The following is a 26461-nucleotide window of genomic DNA, read 5'->3' as shown; positions in this document are numbered from 1 at the left end:
TGATGTTCAACGAAGTCCAGTGTGTGCAGCAGAAACCTTTCCCAATTACCATTTCTGCCTTAGACAGCCCGGACAGGCTGCATTTGCTACAGTCGTCTGGCTAATTGCCTTAATGCCACTGATATGCAGGAGTCGCAGCAGGTTATGCACTTAATAAAAGCCTCCTCAGCCTCTTTGTTTAACCATGTCTATACTCACTGATGATCCTTTAGCACCTTTGGGACCAGGTGGACCCTGTATAGAGAAAAATACAGAAAGGAGTCAGTACATTTCCTAGCAGAGAAGTCATCAGTCTTTCCTTAGAGAGAGACAGAGTGGTGTTATACAAGGCTTTTTTTTTTTTTTTTTTAATTCACTTCCCTTCTGTTTCCATTTTTCACATCCACTTGAGTTTGGTGGTGCTTTTATTTGCCTACATACAAAAAGCATTTGTGTCAGACCAATCTGTGTCAGCACTTGGCATTCCTGCTCGGACAGGGACTGGAAAAAGCTGTTGTGTGGTTACCGCAACCCGGGGCTAGCAAATGCTGGTCACCCAAGGGTGCAGGCTGCAGCCTTTGGGCATCAAATGGGGGGGAAAAAAAAAAAAAAAAAGATGCAAATAGCAAAAAAAAGCAGCAAGAAATCACCATGTGATTGTAGACAATCCAAAAGAAAGGGGGAAAGAAACAAGATGGGCTCATTCCCCTGCCTCCATCACACCACGGCACATGTGCCCATCTCTCAGCTCACACATCACACGTCACCCCCCCAGTGCCCCTGTAACTCAATCAAGTGGTTCTAGTGGGCTCAGCTGGGCAATCCCATTCCCATCAGCATTCTCATACAAAGTCAGGCCAGAAGGACTGAGCTGGGTATATCTGGGAGCACCATGAATGACTCCAGGACTGTGTAATTCCCTAGGAATTAAACAATAATTATTTGCCACATACTGGTAATCCTGGTGGCCCTGGAGGTCCAATTGGTCCAGAAGGACCTGTGATACCCTGAAAAATAAAAGCAGAACAACATGGATTTGCGTGCAGCGATGCTGGCATATAACTATACAACTAACACCTGCTCACAGATGACCACCTGGTTTTGTAGGACTCCATTCAAACCTGAAGCTTTAGCTGGTTTTTATGCATGTGCATGATGCAGACAAGAGCGTGACCAGGGAATCTCATATCTCGTTTAGGCACACAGCTTGAAAAATCAGCCCTCTAGATGCATACTTATTGTTACCATTTCTCCAAGTCTATTCAACTCTTTTCATATGACCCTTGAGAATCTGCTTGCTACTAAAATGGGTCATTTTGGAGCATCTCTACATTTCACATGTAGAATAAACCCCATTAATAGAGAAAATAGAAAATATTCCTCAAAAATGAGCCTCTTGCTAAGGTTGACCATCTCTGCTATGCCCTACCTCCTCAAAGGCAGCAAACCCCACAGCTCAAAAGCACATTCCATGAAGGTCTTACGGAATATTTACCTGTTCTCCTTTGGGTCCTGCTGAGCCCTGGGGGCCTGGGAGACCTCTGTCACCTTTTTCTCCTTGCTCTCCCGGTGGTCCAATAAGACCAATTAAACCTGGATGACCCTAGGGGAAAGCAGCAGATGTTAATTATGATCTCTCGCCGGAGGTAACTGAATGCCGAAGTGACCCAGCAAAGATATTTCTAGATAAAACCCCAAATATCTAAGCAAGGTGATAGGAGTTGGTAGCTGCCCCTGACACCTGGAAGTGGCAGAGCAGGAAAAGCACCAGATTTTTGCAACAGAAAATGCTACAAATGCAGAAAGGGAACTGCTGCACTAGAGCACCTGCTCGTTTTGTGTGCTACCATATATTACATAAATTTCTACAACACTGAGAATCATGCCCTAAAGCAAGCCAGGTGTCTGCAGCTCCCTGTGCCTTCTGCTAACGTGCCCGTGTCCAGGCAGCCTTGACAACTGGAGCTGCCATGGACTGCAAGGGCCAACATAGAGGAATGCAGCAATTTGGCTCCTCCACGTCACCTCATCATCACCACTGCTGGTGATACGGGGATGGGAAACCCAGACTGGGATCCAGACAGGCAGTGGCACATGCTTACCCACAGCACAACCTGTTTTATTTCTTGGGGCACACTCACGACTCTCCATTGCTCCTCTAAAGATATGTCCAATGCTTCCAGAACATAAGGGTGCGCACGGGGGGCTGGTGGCACTCCTCAGCCTTGTCCTGCCAGCTGCAGGACCCCTCTACAATGACCTTTTTTCCCCCACACCCAGGTCATGCAGCAAGATGGTGTGTGCTGTTCTTACCTTCTCCCCTTTAGGACCAGAGTCTCCTTTAAGACCAGGCAAACCTGCTGGGCCCTTTGGGAGATAGCAGGGGGGAAAGAAAAAAGGAGAGAATGAACTAATGTAAAATGCATTCACTCGTTTCAAAACCTCATGGAATTTGATGGTCTGGACATACCATTGGGCCTGGAGGACCATCTGGGCCAGGGGATCCTGGGAGACCTTGTTCACCCTGTAAAACAGTGCAATTCCCTCAAAACAATTATTCATGGTAGCACTGCTCCCACTGGGATTATTCACCCATCCTCATCTGGTCCCTGTGCCAGGTAACGTTTGCCCTGGCTTCTCACAGATGGTAAAGGCAAGAGGATTTGTGTTCCTTTCATGCTCAAATCTCCACTGGAAAAGGGACTTTTGGAAGTCATGGAAACTCTCACCCATGGAGAGTGGGAGCTCTTGGGAGCAGACCCAAGATTTCAATAAAACACGCTGGGAGATGATATTCGCTATGGTACTGTTTCCACTAAATATGTTTTATCTGCTGTCAGGCATTTAAGCATAGAGAGACCATTACACTGGGAGAAAGGCATCTTCCAAGGCAGACATTACGGTAAAGCACCAGGAACAACCCTGCCCAGAAACTTTCTCAGACTTTGCTCAGTTTGGGAATACTTACAACTGGACCAGGAATCCCTCGAAGGCCATCAGGGCCAGGCTTCCCTGGAGCACCCTGGGGACCAATTGGGCCAGTCTTCCCAGGAGGTCCTTCCAAACCAGCTTCACCCTAGATGCAAGAGGCAGCACGGTTTAATTTGCATTGGGGCATCAAATGATCTTCTCAAATACGCTGTGGCTGCTGCTAGGATGTCACAGAGTGAATGCAGGTCATGATTAATGCAGAATCCCAGAGGCAAAGTATGCAGAACTTTCTGTTCGTTGATTTTCCTACCACTCCCTACCCCTTATGCACTGAGGACAAGCCTCCAAACTTGTTCGCTTTCCACCCTTGCCTGTTTCTGCTGATTTCCAGCAGGAACAACCCTTTGGCTGTGAGCTCTCTGGAGCAGAAAGCTGTCCTGGGCTCAGTCCTGGGAGATGAGCTAGCAGAGGACATCCTTCGCCATCAGCTTTCCTGCAGCCGCCACAACAACTGGATCTATAATTTGCAATCCCACCCCACATGTCCCCACCACCCCTACCAGAACGGTCACGGTCCAGTAACACTGTGTTTGCCTTGGGAAAGGATGTAGGGCTGTGCACACCATATTATTTACAACACATTAAATTACCAAATATGGCACTTTGTCATTTCAAAACATGAAAAACATTCCCATGACCTTATCGAGCCCTAATTGTCTCCTCCGAGTTTGTTAAAAGATGAAACATAAGCTTAGACCTGAGGCCAATGGCCCCAAATTCAGCCTAATTTTTTGTTATACACAGCAAAATCAAATCCCTGTCATTTAAACACCAGCATTGTCAGAGGGTTATCTTTTAGGGATACAAAGGACACAACAGAAGTGAAATCCCGTTCAGCTCTTACCTTGGCTCCTTTCTCTCCTTGTCTTCCTTCAGGACCGGCTGGGCCAGGAGGGCCCTAGAGAAAGCACAAAATAGATGCAAAACAATTAGATTGCACTGATCTGCAACGGTCTATTGGAATTAGCAAAATGATGCTACAGCCCCAGGGAAGGAGACAAAATGGAGACAAATATCTCTGAAAAGCTTTTTAAATTAGCTTCTTGCTAAATGAATCCCTGAGCTCTGCCAGCAAGGCAGGAAGAGCAGGAGCACCTCACATTTGTGTTTTCTTTTGGGTGTTAAGATCTCAGAAAAATCCATGGGATTCGGTTGACAACTTCCCATCAATTTCCAATGGCTGTTGATGGCACATAAATGATTTTTTGAAATTATTATCTATTTTACACGCTACTGCCTTACATTTACCGTAGATCTAGAAATAACATTAGTTTCAAAAAGTCAATGCAAATACATTTGGAAAAATGCTCCTAAACAATCAGCTTACCCTTTTTCCTGGGGGTCCGGAGGGGCCTGGCTCTCCCGTGGGACCAGGGGAACCCTAGATGGAGAGGGGAGGAGAACAAGCCATAACTGCACCACGAGACATGGGAAGGAGGAGCAAACATGTAAAACTCGAGTCGAGATCTAAAGTTTATGCTAAGCCAAGGCGTGGGCTGCTAGTACAACTCCCGACACCTCCTCGGGGCTGCAGGTGGTATCTTGTTTTATCCCTTCCCACCACGAAGTACCATAAGGCATGGCAAAGTTAAGATGAAAGACTTAGATTTTGTTTTTCCTTAAGTTAATTTTTGCTTTCAGGATGTATTGCTAAGCAGCCTGGATGGATGGCAGCAGGCAGGCTGACACAGACAGGAGGGACAGGTATCAGGGGACCAGTGAAGCAGAAGCTGGTGGGAATTAGACGCTGTACATCATTCTGTGTTAAAAGCCTTTGGACCTGCACACAGAAGCTGTGGGAACTGGTGGGGAACAGATCTCATCTATCCAGTTACTTACAGTCTGTCCAGGTTCACCATCATCACCTTTGTCACCAGGGGGACCATCTTGACCCTAGAAAGGAAGAAGAAAGAAACAAGCAGGTGTATTTAGGGTATGAATAGGGTTGAGCAGACTGTTAGCAGCAGCAGATGTGCTTCAGCTGGTCTTCATGTCACCAAGTACTGTCCCTTCCCATCCCCTGCTGAGAACATGGGCAACAGCAAAGGTCCTGTGCCAAATCCTGTGGGTAGCAGCAGCCACATAGCTGCTGTCCCAGAGCTTGTAGCATGGTCAGATAATCTTATGGTAGGACTGCCTACTATTCCCAAAGTAAAGTAAATGCCTGAGAAGCTGCTGGTGAATGAACAGCGCACAGTTGATTTTCCAGTAAACCAACAGGAGGAACTGAATGGCCCTTCCGTGAGACAAACACTTACAGCTGGACCAGGTTCTCCAGGAGGACCAGGGTCACCAGGGAAACCAACTGGACCCTGCAAAGAGAGAAGGAGGATATCCCCAAGTCAGAGAGACTGCAGAGCACTACTGCCTGCTACCCTAGCGACAACACAGGGAGTCACCCTACGGAGCAAACCCTCAGTTCCCTACCCTCAAACACAACCCCCGACCGCATCCCATCTTTGCATCTTCAGTAATTCCATTCAGTCACTGCCACCAGCTCAGCTCTGCATCCAGACTATGCAAAGCTCCGAAGGCAACACTAGGAGCTTCATCTAGTTTTTCTTAAATATATTGGACAAGCGACAGCGAAACCCCCACAGCTTTGGGGAATGCGCAGATTAGAAGACTTTGCTTTTGCTTACTACATGATGTGCAACATTTTTTCACAGGAAGATCCTCTCAAAGCATTTAATGACTAAAACATTTCACTATTCTTCTCCATACAATGTCTATTGTGTACTTCAAATGATTTTGAGACCAGCTTTCAGATAACAGACTTCAACCAATAACACGATATCCCAAAAACCCATCTGTTAAGAGATGACTAACTCCCCTGCTTCCTCTGCTGTTTCATGCCATCTTTGCTTATCGCATAATAAATTTCTTCAGCCAGCAAGCATCAAAGAAGCCAGCAAGATAAATACTGTACCATTGTCATCTGGTATAAATCAGTATAGCTCTACTGGCTTCAATAGAGGCACAGCAATTAGCATCAGCGGGGATCTGATCCTAGAGGTACAACTCCCAAATTCACATAAATCTCCCCTAGACTATTTTGGAAGCTTTGCTCTGGTGCAGAGGACCTTGGCAATACGTAAACTCAAAGACGAAGTAAACCTGCTGCAGGCCCTCTCCATAGGGGTGAGTTTTCTGCTAGCCTGCAAAAAAAGACTAAGAATTCAAGTTTTTCTAGAAGATATGGTATGGCTGGGTCTTTCCTTCATTACCATCCTAAAGAAGGGGACTAATATCACATATTAGTGGAGTGATGGTAAACCATTTCAAATTTCCACAAAAACCTCTGGAAAACATATCTCCATGCAGAAGTCCCTGCTGGGCAGACAAGGAAGCACTGCTTGGGCAGGAGGGGGTACTTACAGGGCTGCCTTTGGGACCGTCATCACCTGGTGGACCTTTGGGGCCAGGTGGACCAGCAGCACCAGAGGGACCTGCTTCACCCTTTTCACCTCTTTCACCTTTAGGACCCTGTAAAGCAAAAAAGGTGTTTCTATTATTCAGGAAAACAATTTACGGCTCTCTAATTATCCTTTAATCAGTTCTGAGGAAGAAGCTCTATTTGTATCTCCAAACACGAGGATATGATTTAGCAGTCCCTTCCCACAAAGATTAAATGGTGTTCATGGTGTTCAGTCGTGGGTAGCCCGTATTCGATGACTAAACGTTACGCTAAAAATAACAAGTAACATGGCACTGTGTTGCCCAGCACCCAAACCAAGGATGTGGCTGGTTCAATCCTGCAGCCCCATCCACATCCATGTCTCTGGCACCCCTTCAAGCAGCTCCCCAAGGGACAGCGCTGAAGATAAGCTCTCCTTCATCAGAACAAGAGCCACTCTGTAGCATACTTACCGGGAGGCCAACCTCGCCGGGAAGACCAGGCTCACCAGATTCACCAGGTTCACCCTGCAGAGGGCAAAAAGGGATGAGCACGCTTATATTTCTGCAGGGTGTCAAGTCTGCTGCTGATGTAGCGAAGCCCCTGCATTGAGTGTTGTAGCAAATTCCTGAGGGCTTCGATCAGGTTTGCCTGGATGTTTTACCTTCTCTCCAACTGCACCAGGATTTCCTATTCCCCCGGAAGGACCCTGTGGACCATCTGCTCCTGGTGGTCCAGATGGACCTCTGGGTCCAGGTGGGCCTGGTGGGCCCTGAGGAGAAGGGGAGACAAATTTAAGACATGTTTCTTGGAGCAACGTCTATGTCAGTGATGAAAAGAAAGTATGAAAGCATCTCACCATTTGCCCAACGTCACCTGTTTCTCCCTTCTCACCAGGTGGCCCAGGCAAGCCCTGTGGAGGTGGAGGGAATGAGTTTTAGCTGTGAACATCTCAGGTGGAGCCCCAGTTCTCGTTACCCTAAGCCCTCCCTCGATGCTGCAGATTACCTGCAAGCCCACCGGGCCAGGGGGACCGGGGAAACCTCGGGGTCCTTCATCACCTTTCTGACCAAAGAGGCCTTGCTGTCCTCTGGGACCTGGCTCTCCATCGGCACCCTACGAGGCAAAAGTCTAACACAGCTTAGCAAGGACACGAGGTAGATGCAAAGCCCCGGCCCCACCGCCTCCTGCTGCAACCAGCAGCAATGCCCTGACGATGTGTTGGGCATCATCATCAGTGCCAGACAGAAACCGCCAACCCTTGCAGAACTTCCCAGATTTTATGGTAAGAAAGGGCATTTTTGCTAACAGGGAACAATACTCACAGCTGGGCCAGGCTGGCCGATGGGACCCTGCGGGCCAGTAGGACCTGGTGGACCCTGTCATGAAACACAAGTGCAATGTCAGTGTTAGGAGCACAGAGTAAAAAAAAAACAAACCTCACCTGGAAAAGGCAACGCCCTTCAACACAGCCCCCATTAAACATGCACTAATTCCCCAAACACAGACGGAGGACAGGGTCAAGTCTTCTGGACACACCAGCAATCCTCAGCCCTGGTGCCAGTAGCAAAGCAAATACGTCTAAACATATTTTTGCTCCAGCAAAGCAGTATCACACCACTCCTCTCTAGGTGCTGATGTGTAATTTATCTTCCTCAGGCTCTGAGCAGCACATAAAGGGTGCTTCGGGGTGCTGCAAGCAAGAGAAAAGGAACTACAGCCAAACCCAGCTTCAACGGCAAGGGCTTCTAATGTTTCACAGGTATTTACACAGTACATGAGGGACATGGAAACTTCTCAGTGTCTTGCTGGGAGCCGGAGGCTCACACTTCAGGCACTCACTCTTTTTTTACATCGTGTAGGTATTTGGAGAAGAAAGCAGATGACAAAGCAATGACAGAAGTAAATTAAGATTATATTGTTTTCTGTTTCCAGCAAGTCTCACAAATAACCATGCTCCTCCAGGGAAGCAGCTACGACGATGTCCACCCCACTCACCTGCTCTCCTTTGTCGCCCTTGCTGCCCTTCTGGCCAGGCTCCCCAATCTCACCCTGCCAGGTACAAAGAGCCACAGTTAGTTCACTTGGTGCCCACCTCCATATCTCAGCATTCAAGCATAGTGCTGTGTATCTGCATCCCCATCGCAGAGACGTCTATTCCCACAGAAATACCCAAGAAAGTTCTGGAAAAGGCCAGAGATTTGGCCACCCCAAGTGTAACCAAGCCCTTTTATATTCTCAAACCTTTCTTAGCTGCCATGTGATGCAAGAAACAGTATTTTGCAGACCTTGTTAGCAGCAATAAGTGATTCATCCCAGCTAACGTTTTCTAAGAATCCTTCAGTCCAGAGGGGCTTAATGAGAGAGTGGGGAAAGGTAATTAATTTGGAAAAGCCAGGCACCTGCGGGCAGGCCACCTGCTACAGGCTTTGGGGAGGCGAACTGTGATTTCAGCAAGCAGTTTGGCTGGCAGAGCGCACGCATCCCAGTTCTCCTGCTGCTCCCCAGACTGAATGCTGCTGACCTCGCGGGACTGCAAGCGCCAGAAAACATCCTGGTGTTACGACCAGCTGCACATCCAACACGACGTGGTGGAAGGCAGCATGGTAACAATGGGGCACGTTGCCCGGTTCCTTCCCAGAGAGACCCTGCACAGCAGGGAGCTGCTCTCACCTTGTCTCCATCCTCTCCGGGGGGGCCGACAGGACCTGCTGGACCCGGCAGTCCCACTGGTCCCTGGATGCCATCCCGGCCAGCCGGTCCCTGGGGACCCTTCTCACCCTGGAAGCAGAACAAGCAGGCAGGTCACACCGAGCTCTCCTCCACCCTCCAACCAACCCCTTACATCCCATTAATGTTTTATTCAGCTGCTAATGACCACCCCTGACTATATGGGCACATATAGCAAAACAGGTTTCCAGCTGATACTTCACTGGGCTCTCTGTGCTCGCTATCTAAAACAAGATAAAGTTTCTGTCTTGAAAGATAAAGAAAAAAAAAAAAAAAAAGACAAGTATCAACAGTGAATACCCAGAGAACAGCTGCGATTTCATTGCTGTAGCAATATAATCAGATTTAATCTGAACCCTCTGCCATCTCTCTCTGGATGCCAAACAAGACCCCAACTAATTTTTATTCTCACAAGCCCGTTTTTAGTGATTCTGTTCCTGGCTGTCCCAGCACACTCACTGCCTGCTCCCTCCCTGGCTGATCCCCAACAAATGAACATTTCTCAGGAGGCACCGAGCTCACTCCTGAGCTTCTGGACAAAGGAAAACACCTAAAGTGAATAAAGCAATCTCTGCTGGCCTCCTGCTTAAAGATCCACTCATATTCCTCAGGCCTGGAGCCTTCAGTCAAATTTGTTTGTTTATAGGAACTGAACAGTGAATATTTTTCAGTTTCCTTGTACATAATTTAATTGCATCTGAATCCTGGGTGCTCTCTTCCGAATAATTAGATGCCACATAAATTGCCTATTCATCCATCCACTGGTACATCATATAGGTACTTGACAGGACAGACATTCATAAAGCTGATTCACTAGGAAATTTTTGCCTCTGGACTAGCTGCTGGAGTTTCTAATAAGCCAGCAAATGTGGAATACAGTGGCTGATAAAACACTTCTGATAACAACCATCAATCACCGTAAGTGTCCTCACGGAGTCTGAAATCACTAATGCCAACGTTTGCTCATTTTGCTGGTCTGAAGCTGAGCTTAAGATTGAGGCAGGCAACCCAAAAGTCCCTGCAAAAGCCTTTGGGCATGAATTAAGAGGCACAGCCTTCCTCCTTAGGTCTGTCATGGTGCTGCGCTCTTCAGGGACAGGAATAGTCATCCCAGCCCACGTTCTCCTGCCTGCACGTGATATTTCACACGCGTGCCTGGGGAGCGAAAGACGTGAGAGTTTGCGCGGGCTGGCTGGTGAAGGCTCAGGAGAGGGACCATATGGCAGGACTCAGCCACGCTCTGCTCGGGCTCCTGCTGAGCGCAGCTCTTTCCATGGGCACCAGCGGGATGCCTGGGAACACTGATGCTGCGGCAGCATGCAGCATCCCGGGAAGCGGAGCTGAAACCTGCACAGCACCTTCCTGCGCTGCCCTTCAGCTGGGTCAGAGTGCGGGTAGGGATTTATTTGGGCTCAGTGGGAAGTGCTGCTACCATTGCATCCTCGTGAACAGTGATGGAGCTAGCTCACTTCTTTGCCCAGAGGCTTGTCCTTTGGCTGTTTGTCACCAGAAGGTCACACAGGCTGTCATTCCACCTCTTCAGTCCTTATCCCTTCTCATTGCCTGAAGACATTTCAGCCCCTGGGATCACATCCATTTTTGATAGCACGAGTGTCACAAACAGGGCAGATAAGCAGCTAATGTGCAGTGGCTTGATGTACCCATGATGAAAAAAATTGCTTTCTAATTTACTTTTTTTTTATTTAAGTCTTTTATACACCTACCCCAGGGACTGTGTCTCCATGCTCAGCTCCCTACTGTACACATTTCTATTTGACACACAGCTGTTAATATTTATACTGGTACTTACTGGGGCTCCCTTTTCACCTGCGGGTCCCGGAGGTCCCTGGGGGCCAGGTCGCCCTGGCAAGCCTATCGGGCCGGCTGATCCGGCGGGACCGCGCTCGCCAGGAGAGCCCTGTTCAGGGAAGAAGGAAGGAAGCGTTAACTGGAGTATCAAGCTTCATCTATACACAAAGAAAACCAGCAGTAGGATGCTGCAAATGCATCATCAGTGAGTGAGCACTTTCAATTGGGCGACTGCCACGTGATGATTTAGTACCACCAGCCTAAGGGGTCCTGCAGGTCTTTTTTGGGTTAAAATCCCTGGAAGGGCTGGGTTCTCCTCTGGATGGTGCAGGCAGCTCAGTTCCTGGGGGCACATTATCAGCTTGGAACAAGAGCACAACCTCCCTTCATAGCCAAGGCATCAGGGAGGTTGGATCCTGAGTGTTTTCTTCCAGGAGCGCTGCACTGAGAACAAATCTCAAGTGGGGACAACTTGCAGAGGGCAAGCAGGTGATTAAGAAGCAAAATCCTTGATGTCCTGAATCATTCCAGTTCCCTCAGCTTGTCACGTATGTTCACAGCTGGCACCACAAAATGACTGAACTATTACATGCGTGTCTTGTGAAATGAAGCAATATCCAGCAAGTCGTTGGTTAGTGCAAAGGAAATAACGGGTAAAGGCCTGAGCTGTGACTAACCCTCTGGCTTGGCTTGCCAAGCTTGTAAAGGCATTAGGTGGTGCCTGTAAGGGCAAGGATACTCACTGCTGGACCTGGGGGGCCTGGGGGACCTTCGTTGCCTTTCAGCCCTGGAGCACCCTGGAGGGAGGAAAACAGAGTCATTTGGGGAGGTGGGTGCTGCACCGCCCAGGCATCCTTCCCTCTGGAAGGACCGAGCAGCCTCTACTCACAATGGGACCAGGGAGACCTCTCTCTCCGGGGAAGCCTCGCAAGCCGGGGGGACCGTCCTTCCCTGGGAGGCCGGCGGGACCAGGGTCCCCCTGCAACGAGAGTGACAAATAGCTGAGGATCTGCAGACTCCGTAGAGACTCAGGTCCTCTCTCCGGGCTCAAGTCATGATGAGACACTGTGAAGCATCATTTCGTTTCTGAATCATCCTTCTCCATCTCTGCGAGAGGGGCAGGCAGCCGGGCTTGCACAGAGGGTGAATTCAGGAGGCTGCTAGTTCCTACCTTGGTCCCTTCTTTTCCAGTGAGGCCAGGAAGACCTTGTTCACCTGGGGGACCTGGAGGGCCTGGATGTCCCCGCTCACCCATTGGCCCCGTCTCACCGGTCGGACCCTGAAGAAACAGAGATCAGGGAGGAGGAGATGGTGGGTATCAGCAAAACAAGCACTGAAGGAAGAGGTACAGGCCATCAGTTTATAATCCTTTAGGTTGCAACTGCATGGAAGACGCTCCTTCCCTTAGTTGTCCCAGGCAGTGGCACCAGGAATCCCTGGAGAGATGCCTCCTTTGGCATCTAAAGGGACCTTGTTTTGGAAGCAGGCAACACTGCACTTGACATACTAGAGGCATTGGGAACCTCCGGAATGAAAGGGTTCACATAAATGAGACATGATGACTACACCTATTACGCTTAGGGTTTGGGTTTTGTTTTGCAGTGGTTTTTTCTTCAATTGAAAACTTCCTAGGTACTCTACAATCATGCTGATTTTCTTATATGGGGCGTAAATAATGGATTAGGCTTTTACTACATGGCAATTACTGACTGCCTCTGTGCTGTACACGGGCACTAACGGTGACGAGTGGAGCATTAGCCCCAGTGCAGAAGGTTCCCAAGTGGCCCATTTTGGAGGAGGACAAAAGCCACATGCATGAGACTATAACACCCCTGCACGGTGGTGTCCACTGGGACTGTGGTTGTAATTCATGTCACGCTGCAGGGTGCCACTTAATGTAAGCAGAACGATAACACTGCAATCGCTCAGCAACCACAGATCACGCTAACTACGCGCAGCAGAGCCAAATAAAATTGCCATAGAACCTAATTTGCACTTGAGAAGACAGACACAGCCAGGGAATTGCCCCTAATCAGGGAATTTACAAATCAGGGACTTTACACTATCATTAAAGAGGACACATTAATTACTTTCTAATTAAAGAGCAACCTCCCCAGTAGTTCAGGAAAGAAGACTCAACCCAAAGCCAGTCCTGTTCAGTCTAGGACTTCCTAAAGAATTGATCAGTGAGCCTCACATGCCTGTAGTTAAGGGGTACAAATTCTGGTTGTGCAGTTACTATTTCCAGATTTCACAGAGTTCTTTGTGACTAAAAGAAAAATAGCCCAACTCTGACAGAATCTGGCAGCACCTGATATTAAAGGAGGATGTATTCCTTCACAGCGGCATGTAAGAGCACTCTGGCATCACGCTTACACTGCCCAGCCACTGTACAGCCCTTGGAGATCTTGTTTAATTCTCTGGCTGCTTCAGGTTTTTCAGTCAGGTTGTGTGTAGCTGGTCTCTCTCTCACGTTACACCAATTTTACACCAGGGTAGCTCTGTTCAGCTCACAGCAGCCACCTTATTTACAGCAGCCTTCGGGCACATTTTCTAAATAGCATCCTTACGCCCCAACAGGGTGGGCTGGGACCCACTGGGGTATTTCACACCTTGGCCAGGAATTTCAAAGCTATGAAGCTTGCTTCAGTGTGACTTCACCTTCCCTGGCAGTCTCTATGCTGTGTAAACCTGCAGTCTTAGCAGCTCCGGCTGAACCATCAGAGCTGGGAGAGCCCACAGACCCAAACTGGGGAAGATGAGCTGCAGAGGGCTGCTGCAAGCCATTTGTTTCTTACCTGAGGGCCTACAACACCGGGGGGTCCTGGAGGGCCAGTCTTGCCTTGGAAACCCTGTAAGAGAAAGGTAAAAGAGAAAGAGATGACACTTGTGCCAAGGAGTACCCCAGCGAGGGTCACATACGCCACCCAACTGCTCCTCCTCTGGTGAAACTACTGACCGGGAAGGGATGGACACCCAAAGATAAAAGAAACAAGAAATCAAACAGAAAGTGGAAAATACGTCTTTGTACATTTATACAGGAGTGAAACAGAGGAAGAAGAAGGGATTCTGAAAGCTCAGCTCTGCTGTTTTCATGGAGCTTTTGTGGTTTGGCTGAGGGACTGGCCATATATATAAAAAAATCTGCTATGCTCATAAAACCTATAGAGGAAATAACTATTAAAAAATCAGTGTGTTTCTTCATGCTGAGCGATTCTTCGAAGCCATTCCCTTCTGTTCTGGTCCTGGTTTAAGCTTAGCTCTGTTTCAGGCTGAGCTCCCAGGAGCTCGGAGGCTGGGTGACCGTCACCCACTTTTGGCACTGGCAGCGCCAACCCCCGCCGAAGCCTGAACCCCCCAGCCTGGGGGGCTGAGCGGAGCTTTATTTCCTCCCTCAACATCTGTTGAAAGAAATCACAAACTTGTTTCTCTCCAAATGCTGACGAGTAGCGAAGTCTCCATGACAGCTACTCATAATGTCATTTTGAAGAGTGACAATAACAAACTATCACTGCTGCCATTGTTTAGCTCTCCTAAGCCACTCTTTAAAAAGCACATTAATTATCATTCTTACTATAGCATGCTGACAAGCTTGAGAAATGTCATTTAGGGCATACAGGCTATTTTCTCATTGCCACAAAGAGTATCAGATAAATCCCAAGCCAACGGTAATGTGTCATGCTAAAAAAACCTACTCAATGCTATTCTAGCTGTCTGCAGATCACAGAAAGTATCCTGTCATTGATGGGGAAATAGCAAAACATCTTTGTGAAATGAATGTACAATTTAAACTCTTATCGCAGAAAAATATTTCAGCCATTTCTATGCATGACTTTTCCTGTTAATCCGAAGAAAGGGGTTTCCTTTTATCCTATTTGAGCCTTGGGCACAGGGTATTTAGAATTTTTCATGGGTTGTTTAGATCCAATCTTTGTAAATCTAATATGGCCAAATATTTCTGCATCCTTCAGCACGCCTATTTGCTGCTAAATGAAAAGCAAAGCCCAGGGAAGTTTCTGACACACAGATTTCATGTCTAGGTTTTCTTGCACGAAGGTACATAGTGCACTGACAAGGCTACTGCTGGGGAAATAGTATTTAATTTGGTTTTATGTTTCTTGCCTTGCTTTTTGGCACTGTGTAAGGGAAAGAGGGACAAAAAAGGGACTCCTGCTACCTGGGTCTGTATGTCTGCGTGCATCCCAAGAGGATGCAGGGGAAAGTGGTCTTCACAAGCTTGTTCACAGCACAGATTAACAGAGTTTTTGCTTTCTGGAAGGATTGCCTGTGATAGGCAAGCTACTGCTGCAATGATTGAAGGAAGCTATTAGGGAGTACTTTCAGACCCAAAATAATTGAAAGCCTATTTCTTCATCCATATCCATGCAGCCCTGGAGTTTGAGGCTTTATTCCAGCCTCAAAAGTTGACAACAGCAGATGCAAGCAAAGTTTTTACTGCTGCTTCCAATTTGAATGTAGGTGTCCTGGATGTTACACATCACTCAGTCAAAGACGACTAAATGTCACAGTTAGGCTCTGGCAGGTGAAAACTCCTCTCTTCACCTTTAAGTTAATCCTGACCTAAGGACTGTGCGTTCGAAAATACCACAACCACTGCCTTACAGTCTTACGGAGTGTAAATAAATATCTGGTGTTGTGCCGAGCAGTATTTGCATTGCCTAGCTTAGCAAATGCCAGGCAAGTTAATTAAATTGTTGTGTGATAAGTTGAGGGGAAAAAATGCATAATGTGCAAAGCCTTTTTAATGCTCATTTGCTAGGAAAGGCAGTGGCGAAAAATGCAAAGCTGAGTAGAGGAAATCGGGTTTTCTTTTCCCCTGTAAAATAAACACAGAACAAAGAATCTACCTGCTAACATGCAGCATGCAGTGCTGGGGAGAGGGACATACCAACAACAGCGAATGAGCTGGATTGTAAACAGCTGAGGAAAAAGAATAAACATCCCCAAAAATGCCAAACAGAAGGATGCTAATTACTGCATGCAGAGGAATACATGGCAGAAGGGTCATTTTTGCTTAGGGTATCCTTCAAGCAAAATAGGTGCAGAAAACAGACCAGAGATGCACAACAGCCAGGGTATCATACCTTCCACATGCCTCATCGTTCTCCTTTGGTGAGAAACAATGATTACATCTGTGTAACAAAACCTTTTAAAATGGACAAAGCAGTACGTGTACAATAGTGAGGTACCTAAACAGCCAGGAGCCGCTCCCTGGGTTGCAGCAAGGGGTTATTGCTGGCAAGGGCTTAAGCAAAACTTGGTGAGGCCCTTGTGTGTAGCTCTGGCTAAAAGGCAGCGTCAGCAGAGATGCTGTTCTTACTTGGGTGCTAAGGCAGCAGCTGATACACAAACATGCTGCAGTAACCGGTGTGGACAGAAAAACTACAGCAAAACCATTGCGCTCCTCATCTTGGCCAGGAATTGCCTTCCTCCCAAAACAAGCATGGCCAAAACTGAGCTGTAACTCTTCTCTGCTGTGTAACAGTTCTTGGCATTGGCCACATGGTGCATCAAGAAGCAAAAAGCATTTATTTCTCCCCATTGCAGGTTCCAGAAAAAATAAAACCGCCCCTAACCCAGCTGGGTGTGGAAAGCTGAGCTTGCAAAGGATGGAGCCCGTCTCACATGAAAAATCTCGGCTATCACAGCCCTAAAGTTACGTCTCTGGAATAGAGAGATGTAGAACCTGCATATCTCCAAAGGACAGAGTGGGAAAGCAAGCACGGACTCTGCCTGTAACGCTCCGAGGAGTGGAGGCACAGCCTTCCCCCTTGGGAGGGCAAAGGGGTGAGCGCTCTGGTGAGTCCTTGGGGTACAGAGCCTGGCTGAAGGAGCTGCTCAGAAATCCCCCCACAGCTTCTTCTCTACCTCCCGAAAGCAAGAGCCACACTAAGTGCTGGTTTGTGCTGGTGTTGACCCAGACTTAACCCCAGCCAACATCCTCCCACCTCGCAAGGAGCTGCCTTCCTGCAGCAGCCATCACGGCAGAAACCCAGCTGCCTCCGATGCCGGTCACTGACATCGCTACATCTCTGCTCACATTTTCTCTACATGATACACACGTTGACCTCCCCAAACTACTAAAGGGATAGAGCTCAGAGAGGAGTTGGTGCGCAACCTCCACATAAATCATCATTAGACCGACCCGTCCTGCTCAGAAAAGGGTTGCTTCCCATAGACCATCCCGTGGAGCTGGAGAGACACAGACCTTCAGGGAAAGCAAACGTGTGGCCACATCTCCCCAGCTGCACAGAAAGGTTTAGAAAAAACAACCGGCAAGACGACTCAGGACTAATGATCTGCCCAGGATTTTTTGGCTACTTACAGTTTCTCCTCTCTGTCCGGGGTGACCAGGCAATCCATCCTTCCCAGGAGGACCCTACAGCAGAAAAACAGGGTGAGACGGATCATCACTAAGTGCTCAGTAGTAAAACTATGGTAAGGACTGAATCAAACCTGCTTGCATCCTTGCATTAGCCCCTATCCATTTTCAAAGTAAACCAGGGATGCTCAGAACCCTAAAAAGATACAGCCCTTTCCCACACTTCTCCCAAGGAAAGATTTATCTCCCAGGTTCAGAGCAGGAGCGAGCTGTTCACCACAGGGAAGAACATCACTCCCAAAAGGTTTCTGAGGGCCCCCACCAGTGTATAATAATTGCAGACACAGAAATGTTGCTCTGTTGCGCTGTCCTCCCAGTATACAGAGGGAAAATAAAGAACAGAGCAACCATGAAAGATCCTAGTGATATTGAGTCATTAGGAAACGAGCGTGTATAATCAGCTGCTGCAATTTACTTGGCTATTTAAAATCTTAAACTGTCGGGTTATTATCATGATGTCTCAGTAATGCCTTTTATTGGGTACGTCACCGCTTGTCAGAGGAGCAGCTAAGACTGAGCTGGCACAGGCAATCACAGCTGGATGGGAAAGACTTTATGTATTTCCTTGCATGTTCTAGAAAGAGAGTTACTTACAGGGGGGCCTTTTGGTCCAGGAAATCCAGTCGGTCCTTGAGGCCCTGGTGGTCCCTGGGATGCAAAACAAGCCAGAAAACACGGTTAAGGAAGCTGTAACACTTTACTATGAAATACTAGCTCTGTATGAACAGCAGATCGGCACAAAGGTATGGAAAGACAGCTACTTCTACCCCAAAGAAACACCCCAAAGTGCAAGAATAGCTGCGTGAGACCATCCCTTGAAAAAAAAAATGCATGGCAAGGTAAAAACCACCAGGTATGTTTAACCGAGTGGCCTGTCCAGCTGCATAAGGCACTGCAAACACAGGCTAGCAACCTCTTTGTGCCTTTCTCTCCCAGTGCTAAGAAAAATATGTCTTTTCCCATCCCAGCTCAAGTGAGAGCACCTGGGAGCTACCAGCTCCTGCAGGAATGAAGGAGAGCCCAGTGGCTCCAGGGCCAGTGCTGTAAGGCAGCTGATGGTCTTCCGAGAGCTGCTTCCCTGGAACGGTGTCAGCAGCAGCTCCCCCTCGCCCCGTGGTCACAACCAGCAGATGTGAAGCAGGGACCGTTTTCATACATTTCCTCCCTGGGCAATGTTGTAGAAAATTTACAAACAGTACAAAACCCAGGAGGGAAAAGAAAAAAAGTGGAAGTTGAGGCTAAAAGTCATTAAAGTCTTACTGTTTCAGTATTTTCCCCTTAGCATGCTGTAAGCAGCACGAGGTTCTAGGGGACCACCTCCTTCAGAAAACCTGGCTGTCAGCACAAAACCCATGGGTGACTCCTCTTTTCCCATGGAGCGATGCTTACCAAGACACCCAAGGTCCCATTCGAGCCTTCCTTGGAGAGCTCAGAAAGGACCTACGGACTGCAGGTGACCTGCGAGACCTCTCTCCACACAAGCACCTTCACCTTGGGCTTTGAAATGGATTTTTTCTTTTTGCTGATGGAGGTATGCTAAGCTGCACTGTGGCTCCAGCGGGCTGCCCACCCCTCTCTGCCTGACAGGGTACTTGGTAGGATGCTCACTGCCAAAAAACCTTCATCACCATCTCAGTCTTGCAAACCCGCCTCATCTGCCATGTCAGACTAACGGGCTGGGACTGAGTCCTGCTTCAGCTCCACCAGTTGGTCTTACCCTTTCGCCAGGAGGACCAGGGGGGCCATCACCACCAGAGTTGCCCTTTTACGAATAAAGAAAACAACACACCATTAAAAATACATATATCAACATTGCAGCTGCTGTGCACAAAGACTTCAAATGGCACCAAGCCCACGATGACACCACACCCCACTGACTCCCCCGGTCCCTCTCTATTAATAATTCTGTATCAGGAGCAGCATCCAGTGACAAACAAGCAGCTGCTCGTTCCCCCCACATTGGTTAATAAAAATACAGGAGAGATAATGTCAGCGAGCTCAGGATATTTTCACCACATAATGGCCTCCCTCCGAGAGATAAATGCCGCTGCAAAGACGAGGTATTTATCAAAAATTCATGCCAACACAAAGCCAAGACATTTATTTTTTAAGCTGGCAGCATGGTGGTGACAACGTCTCACTACAAAAGCTTTGCTTCCATCATCTCTGGCGACTGATGGTCAGTTAATTGGTCTCTGGAGCAGGTACCGGAGCTGAGCGTGCCTCCAGATTGGCTGGCAGGAAAATACTTATTTTGCCCGGTGACCAATCGTGGGCCAACAGTGTGCATGTAAAGTGGCTAAGCAAGGTGCAAGGTTCTGGAGACCACCAGCAATACCTGTCCCTTCATCCATGGCACAGCTTAAGGCTGCTTAGGTGGTTCAAACGCTACTTAAACACCAAAAAATAGGGCTTAGGGGAAGTGTCAGTGGATTGTAGGGTTGTGCTGGTCCCCGATGGAGGGGTGCTCACTCCCCTGCTGGTTGCAATGGCCCTTAATTCATGCATGCACTTAACGTCCTGCTGAAACACGGGCCAACATATTTTTAGGACGTGTGCATACTTTATGGTTGGACTAGGAGCCATTTGGCTGGGTAACGAAGCTCAGGCGGGCTCAGCTTTCAAAATATAGTGAAGAAAGGAGAGAAGGGGAAATGGAGAGCAATGAACCAGGTGGTCTCCTACGCCAACACTTTTTAGGACACAATGCCACTAGGCTTCCCAAAACCTTACCTTTGGGCCAGGTTTCCCAGTGCTTCCCCTAGGGCCTCTTTCCCCACGTGGACCCTTAATAAGACACAAAAGACGAGATTTTAGTTCTTGCTACCCACAGCACTTTGATCAGTCAAAGCACCCAAGTGCCTGAGCTGCACCAGGTCAATGAGTTGTCCCTCCAGCAGCAAGGGGATGACAGGAGCCTTCATCACTGATGCTGGATGGTGATGACTTTAAACCATATTCACTGGTGAGATCCAGCCCCAAATCCCTGCATCCCCTCTGCTCAGCTTTAACTGCAGAAGGCCAGATCCTTCCCAGTGAGGACACAAATCAGACTCCACTTTTCCCTGGCCTTAACAAGCTTTCAAAATGCAGAAGAACAAAGAAATGGACTGTTACCGTTGGACCGCGCTGCCCCCTTGGACCTGGTTTGCCAGGTGTTCCCTGGAATGAAAAAGAAATGAAGAGGAGTTAGCGGCCAACATCGTAGGCTGAGCTCTCAGCAGGTGAACCCCAATGGAGCCTATTGCACACAAACTGCCCCCGAAACCTCACCCGTTCCCATTTGCAACAAAAAGGACAACAGCAGGTTTACTTTCATCTCCTGATTCTTCTGTTTATTTTGATTTATAATGCTTGGGCAGGGCAGGACAGTAATCCCAAAGCCCAGATGACATCTACCATCTGATGGAAGGAAGCTCTTAAGAAAAAGTATCCCGAGCCCCTTAAAACACCACACAACTTTCAAAGACAAGGCCACCCCCTCGGACCATGCAGTCTCCTAAAAAGCCAGCCAAAAAGCTATCCAGCTCTGCCACCAACACCCATAATCTCTTCTCCCACTGATCTCTGCTCATCAATTCACCCAGCTCCTGCTGTGGGGAAGGGCTGGTCCTCTCTCCAGCTGGGAGCATGGCAGGCTGGCTTACACCGACACACACACACGTGTTGCAAGACCTGTGCTGTTAAATATTTAAGGAATGACAGCAGAAGAGTCGGATTCCTGCTCCGAGCAGTTATTTTATGCCACACAAGCCAATTAAGCTGCCCCACATATTTACAAATCTTTCTTCATCTCTGTGAACTTAGTGCTAAACAAGTAATTTAAGACATTGTTTTGCAGAAGCGACAAAGCAGCAGGCTCATGAGATCTGACAGATGCACTCAGCTCCCTGTAATGGGGGACTGTGATTAATCCTGACAGAAAAAAGACAGAGATGGCTGTGTCCTAAATCTGGCACTACGTTAAACTCCATTACCCCGCGCCTAAAACAAAACGAATGGGCTAGAGCTTTCTCCCTAAAACCACTATTTTGCTGGTGTCAAGTTTCCAAAACCATTCCAACAGTTTTAACTTTCTTCCTTCGGACCTGCCATCCACTATCGTTACCCATCACCTGTCAGAGGAAGAGAAAGACTTGCTTTCTATGTAAGGAACACAGAACGCTTAAAATATCACTTGCCATTTTCTGCCCCAAATCCATCATCTCAGAATCCTGCCTTCTCGTATTTGGTGCTAATTAACCAGGCGAACATAAAACAGAAGCTAGAAAACTTTACAATCAACTTTCTTCAAGCTACTAAAATTAGTCCCGCTGAATCCTCCTTGTTCGGCGGTTCCATTTAATAACGCCTGCTGGCATACCTGTTTTTAATTAATTGCAAAAATCATTTTAAAGTATTCCAGCTGGTTTTCCTTTAGCTACAGGAGGCTAAATTCAGAGCTGGTGGAGAGGAGTGTGTGCCACCTCCCTGCAGGTAGCCCCACAACACTCCCCTCCTTCTTCCTCAATTCTATTTTTAAGCAAAATATTCCCCTGCTTATTGCTATCATTAATCATGCATACAGCACTGTGTACTGATGCAAGGAATTTATATAGCACTGTAAATGTACACAGACCTATATTTTTCAAACAGGGATACCGAGGGAAAGGCATCTAAATTCAGATTATTTTCTAGGCACCCAAATAAATGGTCGGATTTTGGTACTTTGGTGCACTCCCCGCACCCCAGGCTCTGTCAGACAGGGCGAGCAGGGAGATCTATAACCTGGTGCTAATGACAGAGGTCTATTAGCTCTAAAAATAAGACCACTTATTCACATCTAACTATTGATTTTATGATCAGGTTTCGAAAACAGCCAAGCAAGCTCACCCGAGCTCACCTCTGGCTGCGGGCAGCTGGGTGAGAACGGGCACGGCGACGAGCATCCTCTCGCCAAAACCATCTTGATATTTAACAGGTCACACTTCTCCGAAAACTCAAAAATTCCTCCCACATTTTTAACTTTGTGAGCCCTTTCATGCAGCTGAACAGCCAGGAGCTGGGAGCTTTAGCACCGCAGGCTCTGCCAGCACCACAATTCTGCTGCCCGTGCTCGTGCGGGCAGATCTGCTGGTGCTGCTCTTCTGCCTTCGGCTTTCACCCTTTTTTTTTATTATTTAAGGACTTGGGAAGACTACTTATATTGCTGAAATAATGAGCTGGAAAGCATATTTCCATTCCTAGATGATGATGATTGTAAGAGAAACGTGTGATTCATATTATCCTGGACACATAAACAACTGCGTTGAACAGCATAATAGTAACACCATGTAAAAAGGAAAGACAAACAAATGATTTTTGGTTATTTCAGCTGCAAATTGGGTTACTCCACAATGCACTGGAAGAAGCAAATATTAGAAGGTCTCTTTCTTGATTATATGTGGACGTGTTCATAAAAATAGCAAATTTAGTGGTCTCAGGAGAAACTGGGGGGGGTTTATCAAGTCTAACTCAATGAGGCTTCAATTAAGTTGATGGCCTCCGTTTGGGTTGGCGCGGTGTGATCCCAGCTCAGTCTATCATTCTGTATATAATTGCTTTCTACTTATTTTAAATCGGATACTTGGGAGTGGGGGAAAAAATGATACCAAAACAGATACTGAAAACCACTATTTCTGCTATTCTTAAAACATTTTCAGGCTGGGCTCCTTTTACTAAATGAGGCATTTGTCCATGAAAATCTCTCTCTCTCCTTCCCCCACCTCACACATACAAGTACACTGATAAAACAAGCGCAAGCTGCTGGATTGGGTGTAAAATGGCAGAAATAGTCCAATCACACATTGGAGAGAGAGAAAAAAATGAAATTACCCTAAAATAACCCAATATATTTCTCTTTGACAGAGGCGTGCCAGACCATGCTCCCTCTTAGGGGTTGGGGTGCCTTCCCCTGCTCCTCACACACAAAACCCCCTTCACTTCTCCTCAAATTCCTGTCTCCTTCCATTACACCAGCGGTTTGGGGGCTGCTACAGCATGTTCTGGAGCCCGACCTGGCCCAGGAGAGGGACAGTGCCCACCAGGCACCTCTCAGCTCAGCAGCCAGTACAATATGGGCTTCTTGGCTTGAGATGCAAAACTCCCTTTTCAATTCCTAACCTGAAGATGTGTGGGGCATGCCAGGGGTGTAATTAAGTGTCCTCACTACCTCCTCCTACGAGCACAAACCTCATTTAGCATAAAAGGGAGCAAAGTGTTCCATTCTCCTCTGATTGCTGCTTGGTCCTGAAAGTCGGGCCCCTTCCCAGCATGTCTGCTCCCTCCCTGGTCCCTTTCAGGCTGGACATTGCCAAAATTCAACCAGCCTAACCCTTGGGTTTTTTTCCAATCTCATAAACCACCAGCTCCCGGTACCCACTCTGCTCCCTGAAAGGTTTCACATCCCAGCAGTCTGGCTCTCCATCCCACCAGAATAAAATTAGCAGATGGAGCAAACGGGATGTGGATGCTTGGAGATGCAAAGCAGCATGTCCCTGCCTCGCCGATGCCCTGTTTTTAGACCACCAGAAAATCCAGCCCAAGGATTTTATTGCTGTATATTTGATAAGGCGGGTGGTAATTATAGGGCTACAGTGAATTCAAGGCTGTCGTGGCAGCTGCCTTATTCATGGCCTCCCTCCTCCCGCCCAGCCGGAGCAGAGGGAGGGGAGAAGATGCTGCATTTGTAGTTTAGAATGAAATAAAATTACACAGTGGGGAGGAAAAAAAAAAAAAAAGAGGGGCGGATATAAACCAAATTTCAGTGGCATGATATTAATGCAGTGCAAAGTGATTTATGTTTTCTGGGCTCCTATCAAACACGTCTGTTAGAAGTCATTTGTATTTAAATGAGAGTAAAAAGGAAACTAATTCCACTCCCTCTCCTCACTCCCCCTTTTTGTCCCTGTGACCAGGGCTGGTGCAGAAAACAACTTGATGTTTGTACTCTTGAATTCAAGCACGTCTTCCACAAAATAATAAAAAAAATCACCAGTGTATTTAGACAATCCCTACCTGGAAGCAAAGTTGGTGGAGGTAGGGTGGGAGGTAGAAGCAAGTCTGTGGGATGGAGCCCCCACATTTTAAGGGTGTTGATGAATTTAGAATAGCTCCACTTGTTAAAAGGATGAACTTGTGTCTTTTCAGCTACACGTTTTGAATCTCAAGTTAGGCTAAAGATGGTTCTTGCTGCGTCTGAACAGATTCACCCATCTCTAATAATTACTGTTAATTACAAAGCTCTTCGTGCCCTAAGCAAAGTCTGACAGCGCAGGACGGATTCAGGTTCAGAGAAACCTCTTAAAATATCTTGAGGGAAAAACTTCCAGCGTTTAATTGGAAAGCTGCTGTCTGCAGAGCTTACTGCTATTACCAGCATCCTCCTTTCCAACAGCCGGCATCGGGAGCCTACTGCCGATCCTGCACTCCCTGTGCCCGGGACTTCATCCCGGGATGCCAGCAGGTGGGATGACGCTCTTTGGGCAACCCCTTTGTGCAAAAGCAACCTGAGCATCACCCAGCAGCTGCCTGCAATGGAGCATCCCCTGCGTCCTGCCCAAGGATCTTTCTTTGGAGAGGAAAAAATGAGCAAAGCAGCTAGACATAGCGGCTCTTACCCGTGTGCCCTTCTCTCCATTAGCTCCTGGAAATCCTGGGAAGCCGATTGAGCCCTTGGGGAAAGAGCAAAGAGAGAGAGAGAGGTTCAAGACATTGAAAGGGGCAGCTCTGTGCACCCACACCGGCACCCGCCAGCCTGGAACAACCCCTAGCGAGTGCCTGCTGGCATCTACAGCTCCCAACATTTGTTTTGTTTTAAACCTCCTTTTAATAAAAATAAAACTGAAACCAGACCCAAAATGACCTCAGAGATGAACATTAATCCAAAAATAACAAAAAAACCCAACCAACCAAAAAAATCCCAACCCAAACAACAACAACAAAAAAACCCCAACAACCAAAAAAACCAGGTCCACGCCTCATTAGGAGTCACTGCAAAGGCTCAAGCCCACGGTTCTACCTGGCGCCTGGGGAACAGGCAGGCTTTTGTTTTTTAGCTCCTAAGTCACTACGTTGCACATGAAATTTTAACTCCTGGCTTGTTCCTTTCTGATGTGAGTGCCTGGAGAATAGCTGCTGCTGCTGCTGCTTTTAAAATATAAATTAGTCAAAGAAATGCAAACCTCCTCCCACCCCCCCACCCCCCGATATAAAATGCAAATTAAAAAATAAACCATCAACACCACAACCAGGAAACAATCTCTTGCAGATAATTACGTCTCCAGTGTTAAACAAGCCTGCCTTTTTTCAAGCAATGAACATGAATAATAAAACACGATTCTAAAAAAAAAAAAAAAAACTTAACAAAAACAAGTTCCCAAGGCCTCCAGGGCACGTAAAAACTGGGCTGCAGCCTCAGTCTATACAGCAGAACTCAGAGCTTTAATTTAAAAGAGCATTTGAAAATGGCCCAAATGAAGGTTGGTGCATAGCTAAGATGCAAAGGATGTTTGCAAATCTGCAAATGGCAGTTTTATTTTAATTTCAGGGAGACCCTGGTTCATTAGTTATTCTCCTTAATTAGTTAACACTAGTGCAGACCTTTGAAGACACAATACAAGGAGGACTGTTACGCCTATTAATAGCATGGAAGCTCACATGGAGCCTATTTATAGCTGTCACCAAAGCTGTCCTGCATGCCCTTGGGGGCTGCAGCCCCTGTCCCCTGCATTCTTTCCCAGTGCTTTGCAGGACACTGAGGTGACACAGAACCAACCAGTCACCGATTGTCACCAGCTGAGGGCTGGGAGCTGTCGAGACCCATCTATATATTTGTCCTGCACGAGTGGGAAGGAGGGACCACGCAGGAACCATGTGGTAGGAAATACTACTGTTCCACATCGTCCCGTTAGCGGGGGCTGATCCCTCTGCACAGCACCACCACCAGAGCGGGCCTGGTGGCCCTGAGCCCCCCAGCATACCCCACACCTCTCGAGGACAGATTCCAGCCGAGTTACCTTTGGACCCTGCCGGCCCGGGTAGCCGGGCAGTCCTGGCACACCGAGTTTTCCCTGAAACACAAATAAAAGGGCATTAGCATGGGCGAGAGAGACCTCGTGAGCAGCTTCAGATTT

At 47.6% G+C, this 26461-nt stretch overlaps 1 protein-coding gene across 3 annotated transcripts in view; it reads right to left on the bottom strand.

Annotated features, from left to right (window-relative positions):
- The window catches only part of COL5A1 (collagen type V alpha 1 chain), a 160312-nt gene that overhangs the window by 14099 nt on the left and 119752 nt on the right, over positions 1–26461 (bottom strand). For all 3 annotated transcript variants that reach the window (XM_080400825.1, XM_080400826.1, XM_080400827.1), the window contains exons 31-60: positions 26345–26398; positions 24947–25000; positions 20427–20471; positions 20043–20096; positions 19027–19071; positions 17904–17957; positions 17253–17306; positions 13705–13758; positions 12078–12185; positions 11796–11885; positions 11650–11703; positions 10908–11015; positions 9041–9148; positions 8366–8419; positions 7693–7746; positions 7376–7483; positions 7227–7280; positions 7032–7139; positions 6841–6894; positions 6349–6456; positions 5229–5282; positions 4810–4863; positions 4298–4351; positions 3815–3868; positions 2948–3055; positions 2450–2503; positions 2293–2346; positions 1475–1582; positions 933–986; positions 199–234 (exon numbers count right to left, since the gene is read on the bottom strand). In XM_080400825.1, the coding sequence (XP_080256951.1) occupies positions 199–234; positions 933–986; positions 1475–1582; positions 2293–2346; positions 2450–2503; positions 2948–3055; positions 3815–3868; positions 4298–4351; positions 4810–4863; positions 5229–5282; positions 6349–6456; positions 6841–6894; positions 7032–7139; positions 7227–7280; positions 7376–7483; positions 7693–7746; positions 8366–8419; positions 9041–9148; positions 10908–11015; positions 11650–11703; positions 11796–11885; positions 12078–12185; positions 13705–13758; positions 17253–17306; positions 17904–17957; positions 19027–19071; positions 20043–20096; positions 20427–20471; positions 24947–25000; positions 26345–26398 (2052 nt within the window). The remainder of the gene's footprint in view (positions 1–198; positions 235–932; positions 987–1474; positions 1583–2292; positions 2347–2449; positions 2504–2947; positions 3056–3814; positions 3869–4297; positions 4352–4809; positions 4864–5228; positions 5283–6348; positions 6457–6840; positions 6895–7031; positions 7140–7226; positions 7281–7375; positions 7484–7692; positions 7747–8365; positions 8420–9040; positions 9149–10907; positions 11016–11649; positions 11704–11795; positions 11886–12077; positions 12186–13704; positions 13759–17252; positions 17307–17903; positions 17958–19026; positions 19072–20042; positions 20097–20426; positions 20472–24946; positions 25001–26344; positions 26399–26461) is intronic.

The sequence above is a fragment of the Falco punctatus genome (assembly GCF_963210335.1).
Source record: "Falco punctatus genome assembly, chromosome: 9".
NCBI lineage: Eukaryota > Metazoa > Chordata > Aves > Falconiformes > Falconidae > Falco > Falco punctatus.
This window is presented reverse-complemented; position numbering and strand designations above follow the sequence as displayed.